Genomic DNA, 24552 nt, shown 5'->3' with positions numbered 1-24552 from the left:
AGGACCACATCAGTTCAGTACAATTATCCTCCGCCCCTCGCGATGATACTTTAGCTGCGTGCTCAGACTTTTTTATCGCAAAAAGGAAAGCATCCACATCGATAACGGCGGACCTAATGGGTGGAAAACACAGCTGGTTGTATGTTGGCAATCAGAATTTTACTTGGCAAACTGATGACAAAAGTCGTCATTTTACTCAAAAAATGTCACTATTTTACAAGAACAACACAAAAATTGGCAATACTTTGATGAAAGTCTGAATTTTATATGACAAATGTATTAAAAAGTATTTTACGAGACAATAGTGCAATATTACAGAAACAGAAAGATTTTGAGAAATTGTTCCCAATTTTATAAGAAAAATGTCGACACGATGTGAGAAAAATGCTGTTTTTTGTAAAAAAAATAAAAATGATAATTTTTGTTTGCAATTTGTTTTCAAGCTTCATTATTTACTTCACGTTATTAAAGTATGTCTCAAATACATACTTAATTCATTTTTCAAATTAATTTTTGCCAAAGGTAGCGCATTTCAATTTCTTACACACACTTGTTATTTCATATGTTGACCAGAGGGGGAGCACTTTTAAAAGCGACACACAGTCAATTTGAAAAACCCCTCCTTTTTGGGACCACCCTAGTTTTAATAGATTTCACCACAAATGATACATTCTCTACTAGACGCAATGGTTTTCCGTATTGGGACCATGATTTATGTCCTAACTTAGATGCATTTAAGTCTCACCTTAAAACTCATTTGTATACTTTAGACTTTAAATAGACCTCCTTTTTAGACCAGTTGATCTGCCGCTTCTTTTCTTTTTCTCCTCTGTCCCCCCCTCCCTTGTGGAGGGGGTCCGGTCCGATGACCATGGATGAAGTACTGGCTGTCCAGAGTCGAGACCCAGGATGGGCCGCTTGTCGGGACCCAGGATGGACCGCTCGCCTGTGTATCGGTTGGGGACATCTATACGCTGCTGATCCGCCTCCGCTTGGGATGGTTTCCTTTGGACGGGACTCTCGCTGCAGTCTTGGATCCCCTTTGAACTGAACTCTCGCGGCTGTGTTGGAGCCACTATGGATTGAACTTTCACAGTATCATGTTAGACCCGCTCGACATCCATTGCTTTCGGTCCCCTAGGGGGGGGGGGGGGGTTGCCCACATCTGAGGTCCTCTCCAAGGTTTCTCATAGTCATCATTGTCACTTGGGTCCCACTGGGTGTGAGTTTTCCATGCCCTTATGTGGGTTCTTCCGAGGATGTCGTAGTGGTTTGTGTTGTGCAGCCCTTTGAGACATTTGTGATTTAGGGCTCTATAAATAAACATTGATTGATTGTTCACACCTCCTCATATGGAAGCTACTTTTCCTTGTTGATGTCTCAAGAAGGGTAGAAATACAAGAACGAATGATTTGGAATTTCATAAGAAAAGGTCACAATTTCACAAGAAAAACTTATAATTTTTTTATCACACAAACACACACACACACACACTTTCTTCTTGAAACCTGAGAAAAATGCCGACCTCTTTAGGACCGCCCTTATTAGATATGTAAATATTTGTATTTACAACTTTAATAATATTAGTGCGCCTTTTAGTCCGACAATACGGTACTCTAATGTCAGAACGCTACTGCTCGAGTCCTGACTAGAATCAGGAAACAGGACCACATCATTTTATTATTATTATTATTTTTTTAAATTTTATTTTAATCTTCTATTTTTTTCTCCCCCCCTTGTTTACCTGTATCTCATCTTTTTTTGTAAGGGGCGCTGGAAGCCGGCAGACCCGTCAGCGATCCTGTTCTGTCTCCCTTTAATGTTTGTCTGATCTTGAATGGGATTGTGCTGAAAATTGTAATTTTCCTGAAGGAACTCTCCTGACGGAATAAATAAAGTACTATCTAATCTAATCAGTTCAGTGCAATTATCCTCCGCCCCTTACTTTAGTTGTAATTTTGCACGCTTACACTGAGTGTGCGAGCACGCGCTGAATCGCGATTATACTTTGGCTGCGTGCTCGGACATCTTTATCGCAAAAAGGAAAGCATCCACATCGATAACGGCCGACCTAATGGGAGAAAAACGCAGCTGGTTGTTATGTGCGAGTGTCCTTGGCAGCCAAGATAATGTACTTCCTATAAGTAGACCACACATGGAAGCTTTAATGTATTTTTGAGTGAACCCGCAGAGATCAGACCGAGGACACCATTACCGAGAGAGAGAGAGAGAGAGAGAGAGTGGGAAAGGACAAGGTAAAATGGTCATGGAGGTGAAGACTAAGAGGAGACAGAATGGATAGCACTCAGGAAGGAGGAGAGATGAGGGGAGTGGAATGTCATCTCCAAGGTAGCTAAATGACAGCAGGGCGGAGAATTACTGCAGCAGTTTAGTAACTCCATCAACGCCGGCGGACAAGGCGGGGTCGGGGGCGGCGTGGGGGGGACGGGGGTGGGGGGGGGGGGTGTCATGGATACGTTACGCAAAGTGCACAGTGTGACACCCAGCCCAACTTCCTGCCAGTTGTACTCCGAGTTATTGCGTCACCTTGACAGATTGACCTCCAAATGGACGCCGCATGTCCGGTCAATAAGGAATAAAAGTCAGTCATCAACAAGAAAAATTTAATATAAGAAGAAAAAAAAGGATTACTGTGTTTTCCGGACTATAAGGCAGAGTTGAAATCCTATCATTCTCTCAAAAATCGCCTGATAGCCTCATGTGCGGAGTCATTTTGGTTGTGCTTACCGACCTCGAAGCGCTAGCTGTTGTTCAAAGTCGGGACCCAGGGTGGACTATTCGTCTGTGCATCAGTTGGGGACATCTCTGTGCTGCTGACCTGTCTCTGCTCGGGATGGTCTCCTGCTGGCCCCGCTATGGACTGGACTATTACACTATTATGTTAGATCCACTATGGACTGGACTATCACACTATTATGTTAGATCCACTATGGACTGGACTATCACACTATTATGTTGGATCCACTATGGACTGGACTCTCACACTATTATGTTAGATCCACTATGGACTGGACTCTCACACTATTATGTTAGATCCACTATGGACTGGACTCTCACGCTATTATGTTAGATCCACTATGGACTGGACTCTCACTATTATGTTAGATCCACTATGGACTGGACTCTCACATTATGTGAGATCCACTATGGACTGGACTCACACTATTATGTTAGATTCACTATGGACTGGACTCCCACTATTATGTTAAATCCACTATGGACTAGACTCTCACACTATTTTGTTAGATCCACTATGGACTGGACTCTCACACTATTATGTTAGATCCACTATGGACTGGACTCTCACATTATGTGAGAGCCACTATGGACTGGACTCTCACTATTATGTTGGATCCACTATGGACTGGACTGTCACTATTATGTTAGATCCACTATGGACTGGACTCTCATATTATGTTAAATCCACTATGGACTGGACTCTCATATTATGTTAGATCCACTATGGACTGGACTCTCACACTATTATGTTAGATTCACTATGGACTGGACTCCCACTATTATGTTAAATCCACTATGGACTAGACTCTCACACTATTTTGTTAGATCCACTATGGACTGGACTCTCACACTATTATGTTCGATCCACTATGGACTGGACTCTCACTATTATGTTGGATCCACTATGGACTGGACTGTCACTATTATGTTAGATTCACTATGGACTGGACTCTCACACTATTATGTTAGATCCACTATGGACTGGACTCTCATATTATGTTAAATCCACTATGGACTGGACTCTCACACTATTATGTTAGATCCACTATGGACTGGACTCTCATATTATGTTAGATCCACTATGGACTGGACTCTCACACTATTATGTTAGATCCACTATGGACTGGACTCTCATATTATGTTGGATTCACTATGGACTGGACTCTTAAAATATTATGCCCATCATGCATCACTGATTATACAATTTGTCCAACTAAGAAGAATCACCCTGAGGGAATTTAAATTCTGCAGAAATAAAGTGCGGCCATTTACTCAGACACATCTGGATCTTGGAGCCGAGCACATTTGGGTAACTTTGTGAGTCGCACACACACACACACACACACACACACACACACACACACACACACACACACACACACACACACACACACACACACACACACACACACACACACACACACACACACACACACACTTTTACCTCTTTAGGACCAGCCATTCTAGATATATAAAGATTTGTATATACAACATTAATTTTATATATATATATATATATATATATATATATATATATATATATATATATATATATATATATATATATATATACTCTATGCAAATATAGAAAACTTGAGTTGGAATTTCACAAGAAAAAGGTCACAATTTCACAACAAAACTTGTAATTTTGGCAGTATTAAAATGAGAGTTGTAATTTTAATCAACGCAAGTTAAAATTTTACAAGAAAAACTGAACATTTGTGCAATATTATGATGGAAATTCGAATTTTACAAGAAAAGCTTAACATTTTGGCAATTTTATGAAAAGAGTCGTAATTTTTCTCAACAAAAGTCACAATTTTATAAGAAAACTTTAAAATGTTGGCAATACTATAACGATAATCAGAATTTTACTTGGCAAACTGATGACAAAAGTCATCATTTTACTCAAAAAATGTCACAATTTCACATGAAAAATTTTGAATTTTGGCAGTATTATAATAAAAGTCGTAATTTTACTCAATGCAAGTCAGAATTTTACAAGAAAAACTGAACATTTGTGCAATATTATGGTAAAAGTTGGAATCCTACTCTAACAGTCGCAATTTTACAAGAAAAGCTTAACATTTTGACAATTTTATGAAAAGAGTCGTAATTTTGAACGACAAAAGTCACAACTTTATGAGAAAACTTTAAAATGTTGGCAATACTGTAATAATAATCAGAATTTTACTCGACAAAAAGTCATAATTTCACTCAAAACATTTCACAATTTTACAAGAACAACAAAAAAATTGGCAACATTGTGATAAAAGTCAGAATTTTATGTGACAAATGTCACCATTTTGCATTAAAAAGTGATAATTATACACAACGTAATAATTTTACGGGAAAAATATTGCATTATTACAGAAACAGAAAGAATATGAGAAATTGTTCCCAATTTTATAAGCAAAAAGTCAACGCATTGTGAGAAAAAGACTAAAATGACTTTAGTTCATTTATTTTTGGGGGGATTTTATTTGTATTATTATTGTTTTTTAGTCTTCATTTGTTACTTCAAGTTATTACAGTATGTCTCTATACACATATATATTTCATACATTTTGGCCAAAGGGGACGCATTTTAATTTCTTACACGCACTTGTTATTACATATGTTGACCAGAGGGGGAGCACTTTTAAAAGCGACACACAGTCAAGTTTAAAAATGCCCGCCTTTTTAGGACCACCCTTTCTAGATGTATAAAGATTTGTATTTACAACATTAATCACATATAATTACTATGCAAATGGATAAAAAGCTTGTTGTGAAAAAATAGTTGGAATTTCACAAGAAAAAGGTCACAATTTCACAACAAAAACTTACAATTTTGGCAGTATTAAAATAAGAGTTGTAATTTTAATTAACGCAAGTTAAAATTTTACAAGAAAAACTGAATATTTGTGCAATATTATGATGGAAATTCGAATTTTACAAGAAAAGCTTAACATTTTGGCAATTTTATGAAAAGAGTCGTAATTTTTCTCAACAAAAGTCACAATTTTATAAGAAAACTTTAAAATGTTGGCAATACTATAACGATAATCAGAATTTTACTTGGCAAACTGATGACAAAAGTCATCATTTTACACAAAAAAAGTCACAATTTCACATGAAAAACGTACAATTTTGGCAGTATTATAATAAAAGTCGTAATTTTACTCTGCAAGTCAGAATTTTACAAAAAAACTGAACATTTGTGCAATATTATGGTAAAAGTTGGAATCTTACTCTAACAGTCGCAATTTTACAAGAAAAGCTTAACATTTTGACAATTTTATGAAAAGAGTCGTAATTTTGAACGACAAAAGTCACAACTTTATGAGAAAACTTTAAAATGTTGGCAATATTGTAATAATAATCGGAATTTTACTCGACAAAAAGTCATAATTTTACTCAAAACATTTCACAATTTTACAAGAACAACAAAAAAATTGGCAGCATTGTGATAAAAGTCAGAATTTTATATGACAAATGTCACCATTTTGCATTAAAAAGTGATAATTATACACAAAGTTATAATTTTACGGGAAAATATTGCATTATTACAGAAACAGAAAGAATATGAGAAATTGTTCCCAATTTTATAAGCAAAAAGTCAACGCATTGTGAGAAAAAGACTAAAATGACTTTAGTTCATTTATTTTTGGGGGGATTTTATTTGTATTATTATTGTTTTTTAGTCTTCATTTAGTACTTCCAGTTATTACAGTATGTCTCTATACACATATATATTTTATAAATTTCGGCCAAAGGGGGCGCATTTTAATTTCTTACACGCACTTGTTATTACATATGTTGACCAGAGGGGGAGCACTTTTAAAAGCGACACACAGTCAAGTTTAAAAATGCCCGCCTTTTTAGGACCACCCTTTCTAGATGTATAAAGATTTGTATTTACAACATTAATCACATATAATTACTATGCAAATGGATAAAAAGCTTGTTGTGAAAAATTAGTTGGAATTTCACAAGAAAAAGGTCACAATTTCACAACAAAAGCTTATAATTTTGGCAGTATTAAAATCCATCCATACATTTTCTAATGAAAGTTGTAATTTTAATTAATGCAAGTTAAAATTTTACAAGAAAAACTGAACATTTGTGCAATATTGTGATGGAAATTCGAATTTTACAAGAAAAGCTTAACATTTTGGCAATTTTATGAAAAGAGTCGTAATTTTTCTCAACAAAAGTCACAATTTTATAAGAAAACTTTAAAATGTTGGCAATACTATAACGATAATCAGAATTTTACTTGGCAAACTGATGACAAAAGTCATCATTTTACTCAAAAAATTTCACAATTTCACATGAAAAACTTACAATTTTGGCAGTATTATAATAAAAGTCGTAATTTTACTCTGCAAGTCAGAATTTTACAAGAAAAACTGAACATTTGTGCAATATTATGGTAAAAGTTGGAATCTTACTCTAACAGTCGCAATTTTACATGAAAAGCTTAACATTTTAGCAATTTTATGAAAAGAGTCGTAATTTTGAACGACAAAAGTCACAACTTTATGAGAAAACTTTAAAATGTTGGCAATATTGTAATAATAATCAGAATTTTACTCGACAAAAAGTCATAATTTTACTCAAAACATTTCACAATTTTACAAGAACAACAAAAAAATTGGCAACATTGTGATAAAAGTCAGAATTTTATATGACAAATGTCCCCATTTTGCATTAAAAAGTGATAATTGTACACAAAGTAATAATTTTACGGGAAAATATTGCATTATTACAGAAACAGAAAGAATATGAGAAATTGTTCCCAATTTTATAAGCAAAAAGTCAACGCATTGTGAGAAAAAGACTAAAATGACTTTAGTTCATTTATTTTTGGGGGGATTTTATTTGTATTATTATTGTTTTTTAGTCTTCATTTGTTACTTCAAGTTATTACAGTATGTCTCTATACACATATATATTTTATAAATTTCGGCCAAAGGGAGCGCATTTTCATTTCTTACACGCACTTGTTATTACATATGTTGACCAGAGGGGGAGCACTTTTAAAAGCGACACACAGTCAAGTTTAAAAATGCCCGCCTTTTTAGGACCACCCTTTATAGATGTATAAAGATTTGTATTTACAACATTAATCACATATAATTACTATGCAAATGGATAAAAAACTTGTTGTGAAAAATTAGTTGGAATTTCACAAGAAAAAGGTCACAATTTCACAACAAAAGCTTATAATTTTGGCAGTATTAAAATCCATCCATACATTTTCTAATGAAAGTTGTAATTTTAATCAACGCAAGTTAAAATTTTACAAGAAAAACTGAACATTTGTGCAATATTATGATGGAAATTCGAATTTTACAAGAAAAGCTTAACTTTTTGGCAATTTTATGAAAAGAGTCGTAATTTTTCTCAACAAAAGTCACAATTTTATAAGAAAACTTTAAAATGTTGGCAATACTATAACGATAATCAGAATTTTACTTGGCAAACTGATGACAAAAGTCATCATTTTACACAAAAAAAGTCACAATTTCACATGAAAAACGTACAATTCAGGCAGTATTATAATAAAAGTCGTAATTTTACTCTGCAAGTCAGAATTTTACAAGAAAAACTGAACATTTGTGCAATATTATGGTAAAAGTTGGAATCTTACTCTAACAGTCGCAATTTTACAAGAAAAGCTTAACATTTTGACAATTTTATGAAAAGAGTCGTAATTTTGAACGACAAAAGTCACAACTTTATAGGAAAACTTTAAAATGTTGGCAATATTGTAATAATAATCAGAATTTTACGCGACAAAAAGTCATAATTTTACTCAAAACATTTCACAATTTTACAAGAACACCAAAAAAAATTGGCAACATTGTGATAAAAGTCTGAATTTTATGTGACAAATGTCACCATTTTGCATTAAAAAGTGATAATTATACACAACGTAATAATTTTACGGGAAAAATATTGCATTATTACAGAAACAGAAAGAATATGAGAAATTGTTCCCAATTTTATAAGCAAAAAGTCAACGCATTGTGAGAAAAAGACTAAAATGACTTTAGTTCATTTATTTTTGGGGGGATTTTATTTGTATTATTATTGTTTTTTAGTCTTCATTTATTACTTCAAGTTATTACAGTATGTCTCTATACACATATATATTTTATAAATTTCGGCCAAAGGGAGCGCATTTTAATTTCTTACACACACTTGTTATTACATATGTTCACCAGAGGGGGAGCACTTTTAAAAGCGACACACAGTCAAGTTTAAAAATGCCCGCCTTTTTAGGACCACCCTTTATAGTTATATAAAGATTTGTATTTACAACATTAATCACATATAATTACTATCCAAATGGATAAAAAGCTTGTTGTGAAAAAATTGTTGGAATTTCACAAGAAAAAGGTCACAATTTCACAACAAAAACTTACAATTTTGGCAGTATTAAGATAAGAGTTGTAATTTTAATTAACGCAAGTTAAAATTTTACAAGAAAAACTGAATATTTGTGCAATATTATGATGGAAATTCGAATTTTACAAGAAAAGCTTAACATTTTGGCAATTTTATGAAAAGAGTCGTAATTTTTCTCAACAAAAGTCACAATTTTATAAGAAAACTTTAAAATGTTGGCAATACTATAACGATAATCAGAATTTTACTTGGCAAACTGATGACAAAAGTCATCATTTTACTCAAAAAAATTCACCATTTTACAAGAACAACACAAAAATTGGCAATACCGTGATAAAAGTCAGAATTTTATATGACAAATGTATTAAAAAGTATTAATTTTACGAGACAATTGTGCAATTTTACAGAAACAGAAAGAATATGAGAAATTGTTCCCAATTTTATAAGAAAAAAGTTGACACATTGTGAGAAAAATGCTGCTTTTTGTAAAAAAAAAAGATAATACAAATTGTAGTTTGCAATTTGTTTTTAAGCTTCATTATTTACTTCAAGTAATTACAATATGTCTCTAATACGTACTTAAAAAAAAAAAAATTTAGCAAAGGGAGCGCATCTCAATTTCTTTCACCCACTTGTTATCTCATATGTTGACCAGAGGGGGAGCACTTCAACTTTTTACACACACATGTTGTTTCATATGTTGACCGGAAGGGAGCACTTCTAAAAGCGACCCACAGTCAATTTGAAAAATCCCTCCTTTTTGGGACCACCCTAGTTTTGATAGATTTCACCACAAACGAGACATTCTTTATTAGATGCAATGGTTTTCCTTATTGGAACCATGATTTATGTCCTAACTTGTTCGCACCTCCTCATATAACTTTATAAGAAAATGGATGGATGGATTCAAAAATGTTGGCGATATAATAATGATGATCGTAATTTTACTCGGCAAAATGATGACAAGAGTCATTATTTTACTTCAAAAATGTCACTATTTTACAAGAACAATTAATTCATTTTAGCCAAAGGGAGCACTTTTCAATTTCTTACACACACTTGTTATTTCATATGTTGACCAGAGGGGGAGCACTTTTAAAACCGACACACAGTCAATTTGAAAAATCCCTCCTTTTTGGGACAACCCTCGTTTTGATAGATTTCACCACAATTGATACATTCTCTATTAGAAGCAATGGTTTTCCGTATTGAGACCATGATTTATGTCCTAACTTGTTCACACCTCCTCATATGGAAGCTACTTTTCCTTGTTGATGTCTCAAAAAGGGTAGAAATACAAAAACGAATGAGTTGGAATTTCATAGGAAAAGGTCACAATTTCACAAGAAAAACTCATAATTTTGGCAGTATTAAAATAAGTCGTAAATATTTACTAAACGTAAGTTAAAATTTTACAAGAAAAACTGAGCGTTTGTCTAATATTATGACGGAAGTTTGAATTTTACCCAAAAACAGTCGCAGTTTTACAAGAAAAGCTGAACATTTTGGCAATTTCACTCAACCAAAGTCATAATTTTATAAGAAAACTTAAAAATGTTGGAGATATAATAATGATAATTGTACTTTTACTCAGCAAACTAATGACAAGAGTCATCATTTTACTCAAAAAAAATGTCACTATTTTACAAGAACAACACAACAATTGACAATACTGTGACAAAATTTTATATGAAAAATGTATTAAAAAGTAATAATTTTACATAAAAAATAATAATTTTACCAGACAATATTGCAATATTACAGAAACAGAAAGAATGTGAGAAATTTCCCCCAATTTTAAAATAAAAAAAGTGGACACATTGTGAGAAAAATATTGCTTTTTTAAAAATAAAGGTGTAGCATTTTTTTTTTTTGCAATTTCTTTTTAAGCTTCACTATTTACTTCAAGTTGTCTTTAGATACATCCATCCATCCATTTTCTACCGCTTATTCCCTTTGGGATTGCGAGGGGCGCTGGTGCCTATCTCAGCTACAATCAGGCCTACTAAATATATTTGAGATCCGAAAGGTTCCCCACTCATAAAGTGATGCATTTTTATTACTTGTTTTTTTCACTTTTAACACTTAAATTTCAACATCAACTTCCGATATATCTGTCCATTTTAAGTTTGAACTATTCTTTTGTTTGTTTTATGCTCTTTTGTCAAAACTTTGATGTTTTTATATGGCAACCACACAACATATGCAATATTTTTTCCACATAAAACATTTTAAAGCAGGGGTCGGGAACCTTTTTGGCTGAGGGAGCCAAGAAAGCCAAATATTTTAAAATGTATTTCCGTGAGAGCCATATAACATTATTAACACCGAATACAACTGTCAGGTTCAAACACTGATGTCATCTATTAAACAGACAGGAAGCAAGGACAACACTGATGTCATCTATTAAACAGACAAGAAGCAATGAATTAAACAGAGTCAGGAATCAATTTAGCTCAATAAGGAGAGAAACAAGTAGACCTGTACACTTGTACAATTCTACGCCTCCTCGTTCATTTGGGCTTTCCCAGATTACAACAACTAAATGTGTGCGTCTCCTAGTCTTTTTAATGACATTGTTATTCTGAAGTTGGCTATACTTTTGACCATTAATGCGACTTCTTGAACAAGTGCGTTAGAAACGGATAGATGGATGAGATGCATGAGAATGGTTTATATTTTGAAGAATATTTTTAACACTGTGATTACCAGCGGAATTATTAAATACTTATCCTGGTAAGCAACGTCAGCTAAGATTTATACTCTGTAATACTCTGGAATATACTCTAGCCTTTAAATAGACTCCCTTTTTAGACCAGTTGATCTGCCGTTTCTTTTCTTTTTCTTCTATGTCCCACTCTCCCTTGTGGAGGGGGTCCGGTCCGATCCGGTGGCCATGTACTGCTTGCCTGTGTATCGGCTGGGGACATCTCTGCGCTGCTGATCCGCCTCCGCTTGGGATGGTTTCCTGCTGGCTCCGCTGTGAACGGGACTCTCGCTGCTGTGTTGGATCCGCTTTGGACTGGACTCTCGCGACTGTGTTGGATCCATTATGGATTGAACTTTCACAGTATCATGTTAGACCCGCTCGACATCCATTGCTTTCCTCCTCTCCAAGGTTCTCATAGTCATTATTGTCACCGACGTCCCACTGGGTGTGAGTTTTCCTTGCCCTTATGTGGGCCTACCGAGGATGTCGTAGTGGTTTGTGCAGCCCTTTGAGACACTAGTGATTTAGGGCTATATAAGTAAACATTGATTGATTGATTGATTATCTGAGAGCCAGGTGCGGTCATCAAAAGAGCCACATCTGGCTCTAGAGCCATAGGTTCCCTACCCCTGTTTTAAAGTGATCATTTTTAAGTAATATTTCATTATAACATACATTGTTTTGTCCTTATTTTGTTTGAGCAATGGAAAAAAAAGAAAATAAAGACAAAAGGAAAAAAAAAACTTCCTGCAAGGCAGCTTTATGTCAACATTGCCATTTTTTCCTTATTAGATTTAACCTCATTCCACTTTTTTTTTAAATGTGTTTTTTTGGGGGAATTTTTGCAATACTATCAATTTTACAATTTTTGCAGAATATATAGCGGGCCGGTAAACGATTAGCTGCGGGCCGCACACACACACACACACACACACACACACACACACACACACACACACACACACACACACACACACACACACACACACACACACACACACACACACACACACACGGATTGCAATGGACTGTGATGCAGTTAGCGAATAATTTGTGACATCATCACATATTTGATTAGGAGTCATTAAGCTGGATGACAGCGACTGAGGGCCGGCAATAAAGTCAAAAGGAAGACATGTTCTGAAAAAAAAAACATGTCTTTTACTAAATTGCAATTTTGAATTTCCCGTTAAAAACGTTGCGGAATGATGACGCGTGCTTGTGACGTCTCGGGTTGGAGGGGACATGTTCTCCCAGCACCACTCACGGCTAAAAGTAGTTTGTTTTATCGCGTAATTACACAGTATTTTGGACATCTGTGTTGCTGAAACTTTTGCAGTTTGTTCAATTAATAATGGAGACGTCAAAGAAGAATGCTGTTGGTGGAAAGCGGTGGATTGCAGCTGCCTTTAGCAACCGAGACACGGCCGGTGTTTCTTTGTTTGTTGTGAAACTTTAATCAATGTAAAGACTCCGGCTCATTAGTGATTCCTAGAGCCCAAAAAAAGTCTGCGGGCTATAGAGCGTTTTCCGTTCGGGCTCCAGTACTCTGGAATGCCCTCCCGGTAACAGTTCGAGATGCTACCTCAGTAGAAGCATTTAAGTCTCACCTTAAAACTCATCTGTATACTCTAGCCTTTAAATAGACCTCCTTTTTAGACCAATTGATCTGCCGCTTCTTTTCTTTCTCCTATGTCCCCCCCTCCCTTGTGGAGGGGGTCCGGTCCGATGACAATGGATGAAGTACTGGCTGTCCAGAGTCCAGACCCAGGATGGACCGCTCGTCGGGACCCAGGATGGACCGCTCGCCTGTGTATCGGTTGGGGACATCTCTACGCTGCTGATCCGCCTCCGCTTGAGATGGTTTCCTGTGGACGGGACTCTTGCTGCTGTCTTGGATTCGCTTTGAACTGAACTCTCGCGGCTGTGTTGGAGCCACTATGGATTGAACTTTCACAGTATCATGTTAGACCCGCTCGACATCCATTGCTTTCGGTCCCCTAGAGGGGGGGGTGGGGGGGGGTTGCCCACATCTGAGGTCCTCTCCAAGGTTTCTCATAGTCAGCATTGTCACTGGCGTCCCACTGGATGTGAATTCTCCCTGCCCACTGGGTGTGAGTTTTCCTTGCCCTTTTGTGGGTTCTTCCGAGGATGTCGTAGTCGTAATGATTTGTGCAGTCCTTTGAGACATTTGTGATTTGGGGCTATATAAATAAACATTGATTGATTGATTGAACACAGAGCGGTCAAGCGAACATGTTTCTCTACGTCAACCAGCAAGTTTTTGGATGGGAAAATTGTGATATTAAGTCGGCTCTTACCGGAGACTTCAGTGGATTAGGGGACCTCCTCCTGTAGCTGTCAAAAAGGCAGCTGTGATCTTGGCTCCTCCATTGGCTTCTTTCAGAGACACTGGCATTCACCGCAGCCCTCCGACTTTCAGGTATAACTTTATAATCTCACTAAAACACTATTAAAACAATAAGCAGATAAGGGATTTTCCAGAATTATCCTAGTAAATGTGTCTAATTACATCTGAATCGCTCACACTGCCGTCGCCTGGAGCTGTCACGCCAAATTTCGTCCCCCTTACAAAAACCTTCCTCCCGGAGGAAATTTGACGTGACAGCCCCTCTAATGCCTGAAGGACCCCAATGAGGGTGGAAGGAGCTTAAAGCAGCCCACACAGCTGCCTGTTTTAAAAGCGTTATAATTGGCTTTGATTGTCATTGGTGAAAAATAACGGTGAGGAAAAAATATTAGCATTCCAGCATGTTAACCTTTCAAGCTATTTTGCAGCTGTAACCCTTAAGAGTCATATAACTTGGTATTGTCACGCCCTCATTGGGGTCCTTCAGGCATTAGAGGGGCTGTCACGATAAATTTCTTCGGGGGGGAAGGTTTTAGTAGAGGGGAAGAAATTTGGCGTGACAGACCCGTCGCCTTTTTTTTTTTGTGCTTCACTCTAACTTTCCTCATCCACAAATCTTTCATTCTCGCTCAAATTAATGGGGAAATTGTCGCTTTCTCGGTCCGAATCACTTTACCATGGATCAGAGCGGTCAAGTCAACATGGATCCCGACTACATGGGGCGGCATAGCTCGGTTGGTAGAGTGGCCGTGTCAGCAACTTGAGGGTTGCAGGTTCGATTCCCGCTTGTGCCATCCTAGTTACTGCCGTTGTGTCCTTGGGCAAGACACTTTACCCACGTGCTCCCAGAGCCACCCACACTGGTTTAAATGTAAATTAGATATTGGGTGTCACTATGTAAAGTGCTTTGAGTCACTTGAGAAAAGCGCTATATAAATATAATTCACACTTCACTTTACTACATGTCAACCGGCAGTTTTTGGTGAGAAAATTGCGGAAATAAGTCACCCCTCACCGGAGATCAGCTGAGCTTCTGTCCTGCTGCAGCTTCTTCGTGACTTCCCTCCGAGACTGGCGTCAACACACCCGTGGACACACCCCTCCGACTATCAGGTACTATTTAATCTCACTAAAACACTAGCAAGACAATAGAAAGATAAGGGATTTTCCAGACTTATCCTAGTAAATGTGTCTAAAAACATCTGAATCGCTTCTAGTCCGTCACTCTAAATTTCCTCATCCACGAATCTTTCATCCTCGCTCAAATTAATGGGGAAATTGTCGCTTTCTCTGTCCAAATCTCTCTAGCTGCTGGTGGCCATGATTGTAAACAATGTTCAGATGTGAGGAGCCCTACAACCTGTGACATCACAAGGCTTTTTTTATCAGCACCAAAAGTTGCGAACTTTATCGTCGATGTTCTCTACTAAATCCTTTCAGCAAAAATATGGCAATATCCCGAAATGATCAAGTATGACACATGGACTGGACCTGCTATCCCCGTTTAAATGTTCAATTAATAATGGAGAAGTCAAAGTAGAAAAGATGGAGGTGGGAAGCTTTTAGCCTTTAGCCACACAAACACACAGTGTTTCCTTGTTTTGAAATTCCCGGAGGTGAAGCTTTACTATGGATCAGAGCGGTCAAGTGAACATGGATCCCGACTACATGTCGACCGGCAGTTTTCGGTGAGAAAATTGTGGAAATAAGTCGCCTCTTACTGGAGTTAAGCAGAGCTTCTGTCCTGCTGCAGCTTCTTCGTGACTTCCCTCCGAGACTGGCGTCCACACACCCTTCTGACTATCAGGTACTATTTAATCTCACTAAAACACTAGCAACACAATAGAAAGATAAGGGATTTTCCAGAATTATCCTAGTAAATGTGTCTAAAAACATCTGAATCGCTTCTAGTCCGTCACTCTAAATTTCCTCATCCACGAATCTTTCATCCTCGCTCAAATTAATAAGGAAATTGTCGCTTTCTCGGTCTGAATCGCTCTCGCTGCTGGTGGCCATGATTGTAAACAATGTTCAGATGTGAGGAGCCCTACAACCTGTGACGTCACAAGGCTTTTTTTTATCAGCACCAAAAGTTGCAAACTTTATCGTCGATGTTCTCTGCTAAATCCTTTCAGCAAAAATATGGCAATATCCCGAAATGATCAAGTATGACACATAGAATGGACCTGCTATCCCCGTTTGAATGTTCAATTAATAATGGAGAAGTCAAAGTAGAAAAGATGGAGGTGGGAAGCTTTTAGCCTTTAGCCACACAAACACACGGTGTTTCCTTGTTTTGAAATTCCCGGAGGTGAAGCTTTACTATGGATCAAAGCGGTCAAGCAAACATGGATCCCGACTATATGTCGACCAGCAGTTTTCGGTGAGAAAATTGGGGGAATAAGTCGCCTCTTACTGGAGTTAAGCAGAGCTTCTGTCCTGCTGCAGCTTCTTCGTGACTTCCCTCCGAGACTGGCGTCAACACACCCCTCCGACTATCAGGTGCTATTTAATCTCACTAAAACACTAGCAACACAATAGAAAGATAAGGGATTTCCCAGAATTATCCTAGTAAATGTGTCTAAAAACATCTGAATCGCTTCTAGTCCGTCACTCTAAATTTCCTCATCCACGAATCTTTCATCCTCACTCAAATTAATGGGGAAATTGTCGCTTTCTCTGTCCAAATCTCTCTAGCTGCTGGTGGCCATGATTGTAAACAATGTTCAGATGTGAGGAGCCCTACAACCTGTGACGTCACAAGGCTTTTTTTATCAGCACCAAAAGTTGCGAACTTTATCGTCAATATTCTCTGCTAAATCCTTTCAGCAAAAATATGGCAATATCCCGAAATGATCAAGTATGACACATAGACTGGACCTGCTATCCCCGTTTAAATGTTCAATTAATAATGGAGATGTCAAAGTAGAAAAGATGGAGGTGGGAAGCTTTTAGCCTTTAGCCACACAAACACACGGTGTTTCCTTGTTTTGAAATTCCCGGAGGTAAAGCTTTACTATGGATCAGAGCGGTCAAGCGAACATGGATCCCGACTACATGTCGACCGGCAGTTTTCGGTGAGAAAATTGGGGAAATAAGTCGCCTCTTACTGGAGTTAAGCAGAGCTTCTGTCCTGCTGCAGCTTCTTCGTCACTTCCCTCCGAGACTGGCGTCAACACACCCTTCTGACTATCAGGTACTATTTAATCTCACTAAAACACTAGCAACACAATAGAAATATAAGGGATTTCCCAGAATTATCCTAGTAAATGTGTCTAAAAACATCTGAATCGCTTCTAGTCCGTCACTCTAAATTTCCTCATCCACGAATCTTTCATCCTCGCTCAAATTAATAAGGAAATTGTCGCTTTCTCGGTCTGAATCGCTCTCGCTGCTGGTGGCCATGATTGTAAACAATGTTCAGATGTGAGGAGCCCTACAACCTGTGACGTCACAGGGCTTTTTTTATCAGCACCAAAAGTTGCGAACTTTATCGTCAATGTTCTCTGCTAAATCCTTTCAGCAAAAATATGGCAATATCGCCAAATGATCAAGTATGACACATAGAATGGACCTGCTATCCCCGTTTAAATGTTCAATTAATAATGGAGAAGTCAAAGTAGAAAAGATGGAGGTGGGAAGCTTTTAGCCTTTAGCCACACAAACACACAGTGTTTCCTTGTTTTGAAATTCCCGGAGCTTCTGTCCTGCTGCAGCTTCTTCGTGACTTCCCTCCGAGACTGGCGTCAACACACCCCTCCGACTATCAGGTACTATTTAATCTCACTAAAACACTAGCAACACAATAGAAAGATAAGGGATTTCCCAGAATTATCCTAGTAAATGTGTCTAAAAACATCTGAATCGCTTCTAGTCCGTCACTCTAAATTTCCTCATCCACGAATCTTTCATCCTCGCTCAAATTAATGGGGAAATTGTCGCTTTCTCTGTCCTAATCTCTCTAGCTGCTGGTGGCCATGATTGTAAACAATGTTCAGATGTGAGGAGCCCTACAACCTGTGACGTCACGCGCACATCGTCTGCTACTTCCGGTAAAGGCAAGGCTTTTTTTTTTTAGCACCAAAAGTTGCAAACTTTATCGTCGATGTTCTCTGCTAAATCCTTTCAGCAAAAATATGGCAATATCCCGAAATGATCAAGTATGACACGTAGAATGGACCTGCTATCTCCGTTTAAATGTTCAATTAATAATGGAGAAGTCAAAGTAGAAAAGATGGAGGTGGGAAGCTTTTAGCCTTTAGCCACACAAACACACGGTGATTCCTTGTTTTGAAATTCCCGGAGGTGAAGCTTTACTATGGATCAAAGCGGTCAAGCGAACATGGATCCCGACTATATGTCGACCGGCAGTTTTCGGTGAGAAAATTGGGGAAATAAGTCGCCTCTTACTGGAGTTAAGCAGAGCTTCTGTCCTGCTGCAGCTTCTTCGTGACTTCCCTCCGAGACTGGCGTCAACACACCCCTCCGACTATCAGGTGCTATTTATTCTCACTAAAACACTAGCAACACAATAGAAATATAAGGGATTTCCCAGAATTATCCTAGTAAATGTGTCTAAAAACATCTGAATCGCTCCCAATTCAATCGCCTTTTTTTCATTTCTTCTTTTTTCGTTTTCCTTACTTTGTCTGTCTGTCCTTCCTTCCTTTCTACCCTGAGACAAATAAATTGAGCTCGAAGAGAAAACAGATCAAGAAAGGCAGAAAGCAGCTACAATCTATCCCCAGCAATCGGCGCACCTGTCCGTCACTCTAAATTTCCTCATCCACAAATCTTTCATCCTCACTCAAATTAATGGGGAAATTGTCGCTTTCTCTGTCCAAATCTCTCTAGCTGCTGGTGGCCATGATTGTAAACAATGTTCAGATGTGAAGAGCCCTACAACCTGTGACATCACAAGGCTTTTTTTTATCAGCACCAAAAGTTGCAAACTTTATCGTCGATGTTCTCTACTAAATCCTTTCAGCAAAAATATGGCAATATCGCCAAATGATCAAGTATGACACATAGACTGGACCTGCTATCCCCGTTTAAATGTTCAATTAATAATGGAGAAGTCAAAGTATAAAAGATGGAGGTGGGAAGCTTTTAGCCTTTAGCCACACAAACACACGGTGTTTCCTTGTTTTGAAATTCCCGGAGCTGAAGCTTTACTATGGATCAAAGCGGTCAAGCAAACATGGATCCCGACTATATGTCGACCAGCAGTTTTCGGTGAGAAAATTGGGGAAATAAGTCGCCTCTTACTGGAGTTAAGCAGAGCTTCTGTCCTGCTGCAGCTTCTTCGTGACTTCCCTCCGAGACTGGCGTCAACACACCCCTCTGACTATCAGGTACTATTTAATCTCACTAAAACACTAGCAACACAATAGAAAGATAAGCGATTTCCCAGAATTATCCTAGTAAATGTGTCTAAAAACATCTGAATCGCTTCTAGTCCGTCACTCTAAATTTCCTCATCCCCGAATCTTTCATCCTCGCTCAAATTAATAAGGAAATTGTCGCTTTCTCGGCCTGAATTGCTCTAGCGGCTGGTGGCCATGATTGTAAACAATGTTCAGATGTGAGGAGCCCTACAACCTGTGACGTCACAAGGCTTTTTTTATCAGCACCAAAAGTTGCGAACTTTATCGTCGATGTTCTCTGCTAAATCCTTTCAGCAAAAATATGGCAATATCCCGAAATGATCAAGTATGACACATAGAATGGACCTGCTATCCCCGTTTAAATGTTCAATTAATAATGGAGAAGTCAAAGTAGAAAAGATGGAAGTGGGAAGCTTTTAGCCTTTAGCCACACAAACACACGGTGTTTCCTTGTTTTGAAATTCCCGGAGGTGAAGCTTTACTATGGATCAGAGCGGTCAAGCAAACATGGATCCCGACTATATGTCGACCAGCAGTTTTCGGTGAGAAAATTGGGGAAATAAGTCGCCTCTTACTGGAGTTAAGCAGAGCTTCTGTCCTGCTGCAGCTTCTTCGTGACTTCCCTCCGAGACTGGCGTCAACACACCCGTGGACACACCCCTCCGACTATCAGGTGCTATTTAATCTCACTAAAACACTAGCAACACAATAGAAATATAAGGGATTTCCCAGAATTATCCTTGTAAATGTGTCTAAAAACATCTGAATCGCTTCTAGTCCGTCACTCTAAATTTCCTCATCCCCGAATCTTTCATCCTCGCTCAAATTAATAAGGAAATTGTCGCTTTCTCGGTCTGAATCGCTCTCGCTGCTGGTGGCCATGATTGTAAACAATGTTCAGATGTGAGGAGCCCTACAACCTGTGATGTCACAAGGCTTTTTTTATCAGCACCAAAAGTTGCGAACTTTATCGTCGATGTTCTCTGCTAAATCCTTTCAGCAAAAATATGGCAATATCCCGAAATGATCAAGTACGACACATAGACTGGACCTGCTATCCCCTTTTAAATGAGAAAATCTAATTTCAGTAGGCCTTTAAATCGTCAAAGAAAAAGTGTCACTCACCCAGCAGCAGTGCGACTAGCAGCTTTGCCACACTCCAGACGGTCTTCCCCAACGACGCCATGGCACCACCTGAACGTTGTCCTGGTCTAACCCTTGTCACAGGCAAAAAAAACAAACAAAAAAAATGTGTCCGTACCCAAAGTGGTCCTAGACTCCAGTCCCTCCCTCCTATCCCCCTCCTGTCCCAGGAAAAGGAATCACAAGGAGTTCTGCCCAGGCTGTCTCGTGTCCCCCCCCCCCGCTCTTCCAGTCCTAAAAAAAAACCGTAGCGGTGTGGCGACGTGCTATTTGGTGTCAGACGCAGCCTCGCCGCTCTTGAGGAGAGCTATCAGCTGGCCGACAAACCCCGCAGGTGGGGGGGTCGGGGGAAGATGTATCGGCCGGAGGACGGCTGGATGGAGCATGGGCGAAAAGACGGATGCGGGTTACAGCGAAGAAGCGGCGAACCAGCGTCTCCACGGCCGGTTGAGGGAGAAATGACGACTGCTGCAGAGGGAGAGAGAGAAAGCTGGAAGGGGAGGGGGGGGGGGGGTTTGGAGGTGATCACCAGTGCGTCATAAACACACACACACACACACACACACACACACACACACACACACACACACACACACACACACACACTCCGGGACAATTTGGCTGAGTCGGCCATACTTTACGAGAGTTGGAGACAGGATGAGTGCTTTTTTTTTTTTTAGCTTCACGCTCTGCCTGGCGTCGCCGCCATCTCGCCTCGCTCCCGCGGCAAAATGGACGTCACGTCTCGTTTTTTGTCACTATTTTGTTACGGACCCCCCACCCCCTCTGAGGTCCTACGCGCATTACGGCAATTTCCCCGCGGATGTCACGGAAATAGAAATGAATCCGTGCCAGGGTCAAACTTTTCAGGCAAAGACACGAAGATACAGTCAGGAGTTTACATACACTTGGAAAAGAACATAATGTCATGGTTGTCTTGAGTTTCCAATCATTTCTACACACCCCGTTTCCATATGAGTTGGGAAAGCCCTAAAGCTGACCAACACGCCGGACTGTAGTCAGTTGGAAGCGTGTCTTAATGAAATTAAACAATGGATGTCCGCAAATTTTTTGCAACTTAACGCCCAAAAAACGGAAATGCTGATTATCGGTCCTGCTAGACACCGACCTCTATTTAATAATACAACTTTAACATTTGACAACCAAATAATAAAACAAGGTGACTCGGTAAAAAATCTGGGTATTATCTTCGACCCAACTCTCTCCTTTGAGTCACACATTAAAAGCGTTACTAAAACGGCCTTCTTTTATCTCCGTAATATCGCTAAAATTCGCTCCATTTTATCCACTAAAGACGCCGAGATCATTATCCATGCGTTTGTTACGCCTCGTCTCGATTACTGTAACGTATTATTTCTGGGTCTCCCCATGTCTAGCATTAAAAGATTACAGTTGGTACAAAATGCGGCTGCTAGACTTTTGACAAGAACAAGAAAGTTTGATCACATTACGCCTGTACTGGCTCACCTGCACTGGCTTCCTGTGCACTTAAGATGTGACTTTAAGGTTTTACTACTTACGTATAAAATACTACACGGTCTAGCTCCATCCTATCTTGCCGATTGTATTGTACCATATGTCCCGGCAAGAAATCTGCGTTCAAAAGACTCCGGCTTATTAGTGAACCCTAGAGCCCCAAAAAAGTCTGCGGGCTATAGAGCGTTTTCCGTTCGGGCTCCAGTACTCTGGAATGCCCTCCCGGTAACAGTTCGAGATGCTACCTCAGTAGAAGCATTTAAGTCTCACCTTAAAACTCATTTGTATACTCTAGCCTTTAAATAGACCTCCCTTTTAGACCAGTTGATCTGCCGCTTCTTTTCTTTTTTCTCCTATGTCCCCCCCTCCCTTGTGGAGGGAGTCCGGTCCGATGACCATGGATGAAGTACTGGCTGTCCAGAGTCCAGACCCAGGATGCACCGCTCGTCGGGACCCAGGATGGACCGCTCGCCTGTGTATCGGTTGGGGACATCTCTACGCTGCTGATCCGCCTCCGCTCGAGATGGTTTCCTGTGGACGGAACTCTGGCTGCTGTCTTGGATCCGCTTTGAACTGAACTCTCGCGGCTGTGTTGGAGCCACTATGGATTGAACTTTCACAGTATCATGTTAGACCCGCTCGACATCCATTGCTTTCGGTCCCCTAGAGGGGGGGGGGGGGGGGGGTTGCCCACATCTGAGGTCCTCTCCAAGGTTTCTCATAGTCAGCATTGTCACTGGCGTCCCACTTAATGGGAATTTTCCCTGCCCACTGGGTGTGAGTTTTCCTTGCCCTTTTGTGGGTTCTTCCGAGGATGTTGTAGTCGTAATGATTTGTGCAGTCCTTTGAGACATTTGTGATTTGGGGCTATATAAATAAACATTGATTGATTGATTGACTGATTGAAATTGTGTTAGATGTAAATATAAACGGAATACAATGATTTGTAAATCCTTTTCAACCCATATTCAGTTGAATATGCTACAAAGACAACATATTTGATGTTCAAACTCATAAACTTTATTTTTTTTTTGCAATAATAATTAACTTAGAATTTCATGGCTGCAACACGTGCCGAAGTAGTTGGGAAAGGGCATGTTCACCACTGTGTTACATCATCTTTTCTTTTAACAACACTCAATAAATTTGGGAACTGAGGAAACTAACTGTTGAAGATTTGAAAGTGGAATTCTTTCCCATTCTTGTTTTATGTAGAGCTTCAGTCGTTCAACAGTGCGGGGTCTCCGCTGTCGTATTTTACACTTCATAATGCGCCACACATTTTCGATGGGAGACAGGTCTGGACTGCAGGTGGGCCTTGAAAGTACCCGCACTCTTTTTTTACGAAGCCACGCTGTTGTAACACATGCTGAATGTGGCTTGGCATTGTCTTGCTGAAATAAGTAGGGGCGTCCATGAAAAAGACGGCGCTTAGATGGCAGCATATGTTGTTCCTAAACCTGTATGTACCTTTCAGTATTAATGGTGCCTTCACAGATGTGTAAGTTACCCATGCCTTGGGCACTAATGCACCTCCATACCATCACAGATGCTGGCTTTTGAACTTTGCGTCGATAACACTCTGGATGGTTCGCTTCCCCTTTGGTCCGGATGACACGATGTCGAATATTTCCCAAAATAATTTGAAATGTGGACTCGTCACACCACAGAACACTTTTCCACTTTGCATCAGTCCATCTTAGATGATCTCGGGACCAGAGAAGCCGGCGGCGTTTCTGGATGTTGTTGATAAATGGCTTTCACTTTGCATAGTATAGCTTTAACTTGCATTTACAGATGTAGCGACGAACTGTATTTAGTGACTGTGGTTTTCTGAAGTGTTCCTGAGCCCATGTGGTGATATCCTTTAGAGATTGATGTCGGTTTTTGGTACAGTACCGTCCGAGGGATCGAAGGTCACGGTCATTCAATGTTGGTTTCCGGCCATGACGCTTACGTGGAGGGATTTTGCCAGATTCTCTGAATCTTTTGATGGTATTATGGACCGTAGATGTTGAAATCCCTAAATTTCTTGCAATTGCACTTTGAGAAACGTTGTTCTTAAACTGTTTGACTATTTGCTCACGCAGTTGCGGACAAAGGGGTGTACCTCGCCCCATCCTTTCTTGTGAAAGACTGAGTATTTTTTGGGAAGCTGTTTTTATAGCCAATCATGGCACCCACCTGTTCCCAATTAGCCTGCACACCTGTGGGATGTTCCAAATAAGTGTTTGCTGAGCATCCCTCAACTTTATCAGTATTTTTTGCCACCTTTCCCAACTTCT

The 24552-nt window shown here is 39.2% G+C and overlaps 1 protein-coding gene across 1 annotated transcript in view; it reads right to left on the bottom strand.

The window, feature by feature from the left end:
* LOC133564688 (sodium channel subunit beta-4-like) overlaps positions 1-21479 on the bottom strand; it is a 62356-nt gene extending 40877 nt beyond the window's left edge. Inside the window, exons 1-2 of the mRNA XM_061919161.1 lie at positions 21407-21479; positions 20753-21260 (exon numbers count right to left, since the gene is read on the bottom strand). Of these exons, the coding sequence (XP_061775145.1) occupies positions 20753-20813 (61 nt within the window). The 5' untranslated portion in view covers positions 20814-21260; positions 21407-21479. The remainder of the gene's footprint in view (positions 1-20752; positions 21261-21406) is intronic.
* Between the last annotated feature and the right edge of the window lie 3073 nt (positions 21480-24552).

Source organism: Nerophis ophidion, linkage group LG13 (genome assembly GCF_033978795.1).
Source record: "Nerophis ophidion isolate RoL-2023_Sa linkage group LG13, RoL_Noph_v1.0, whole genome shotgun sequence".
Lineage (NCBI taxonomy): Eukaryota > Metazoa > Chordata > Actinopteri > Syngnathiformes > Syngnathidae > Nerophis > Nerophis ophidion.
Note: the sequence above shows the minus strand (reverse complement) of the source record. Positions and strands in the feature narration are given on the sequence as shown.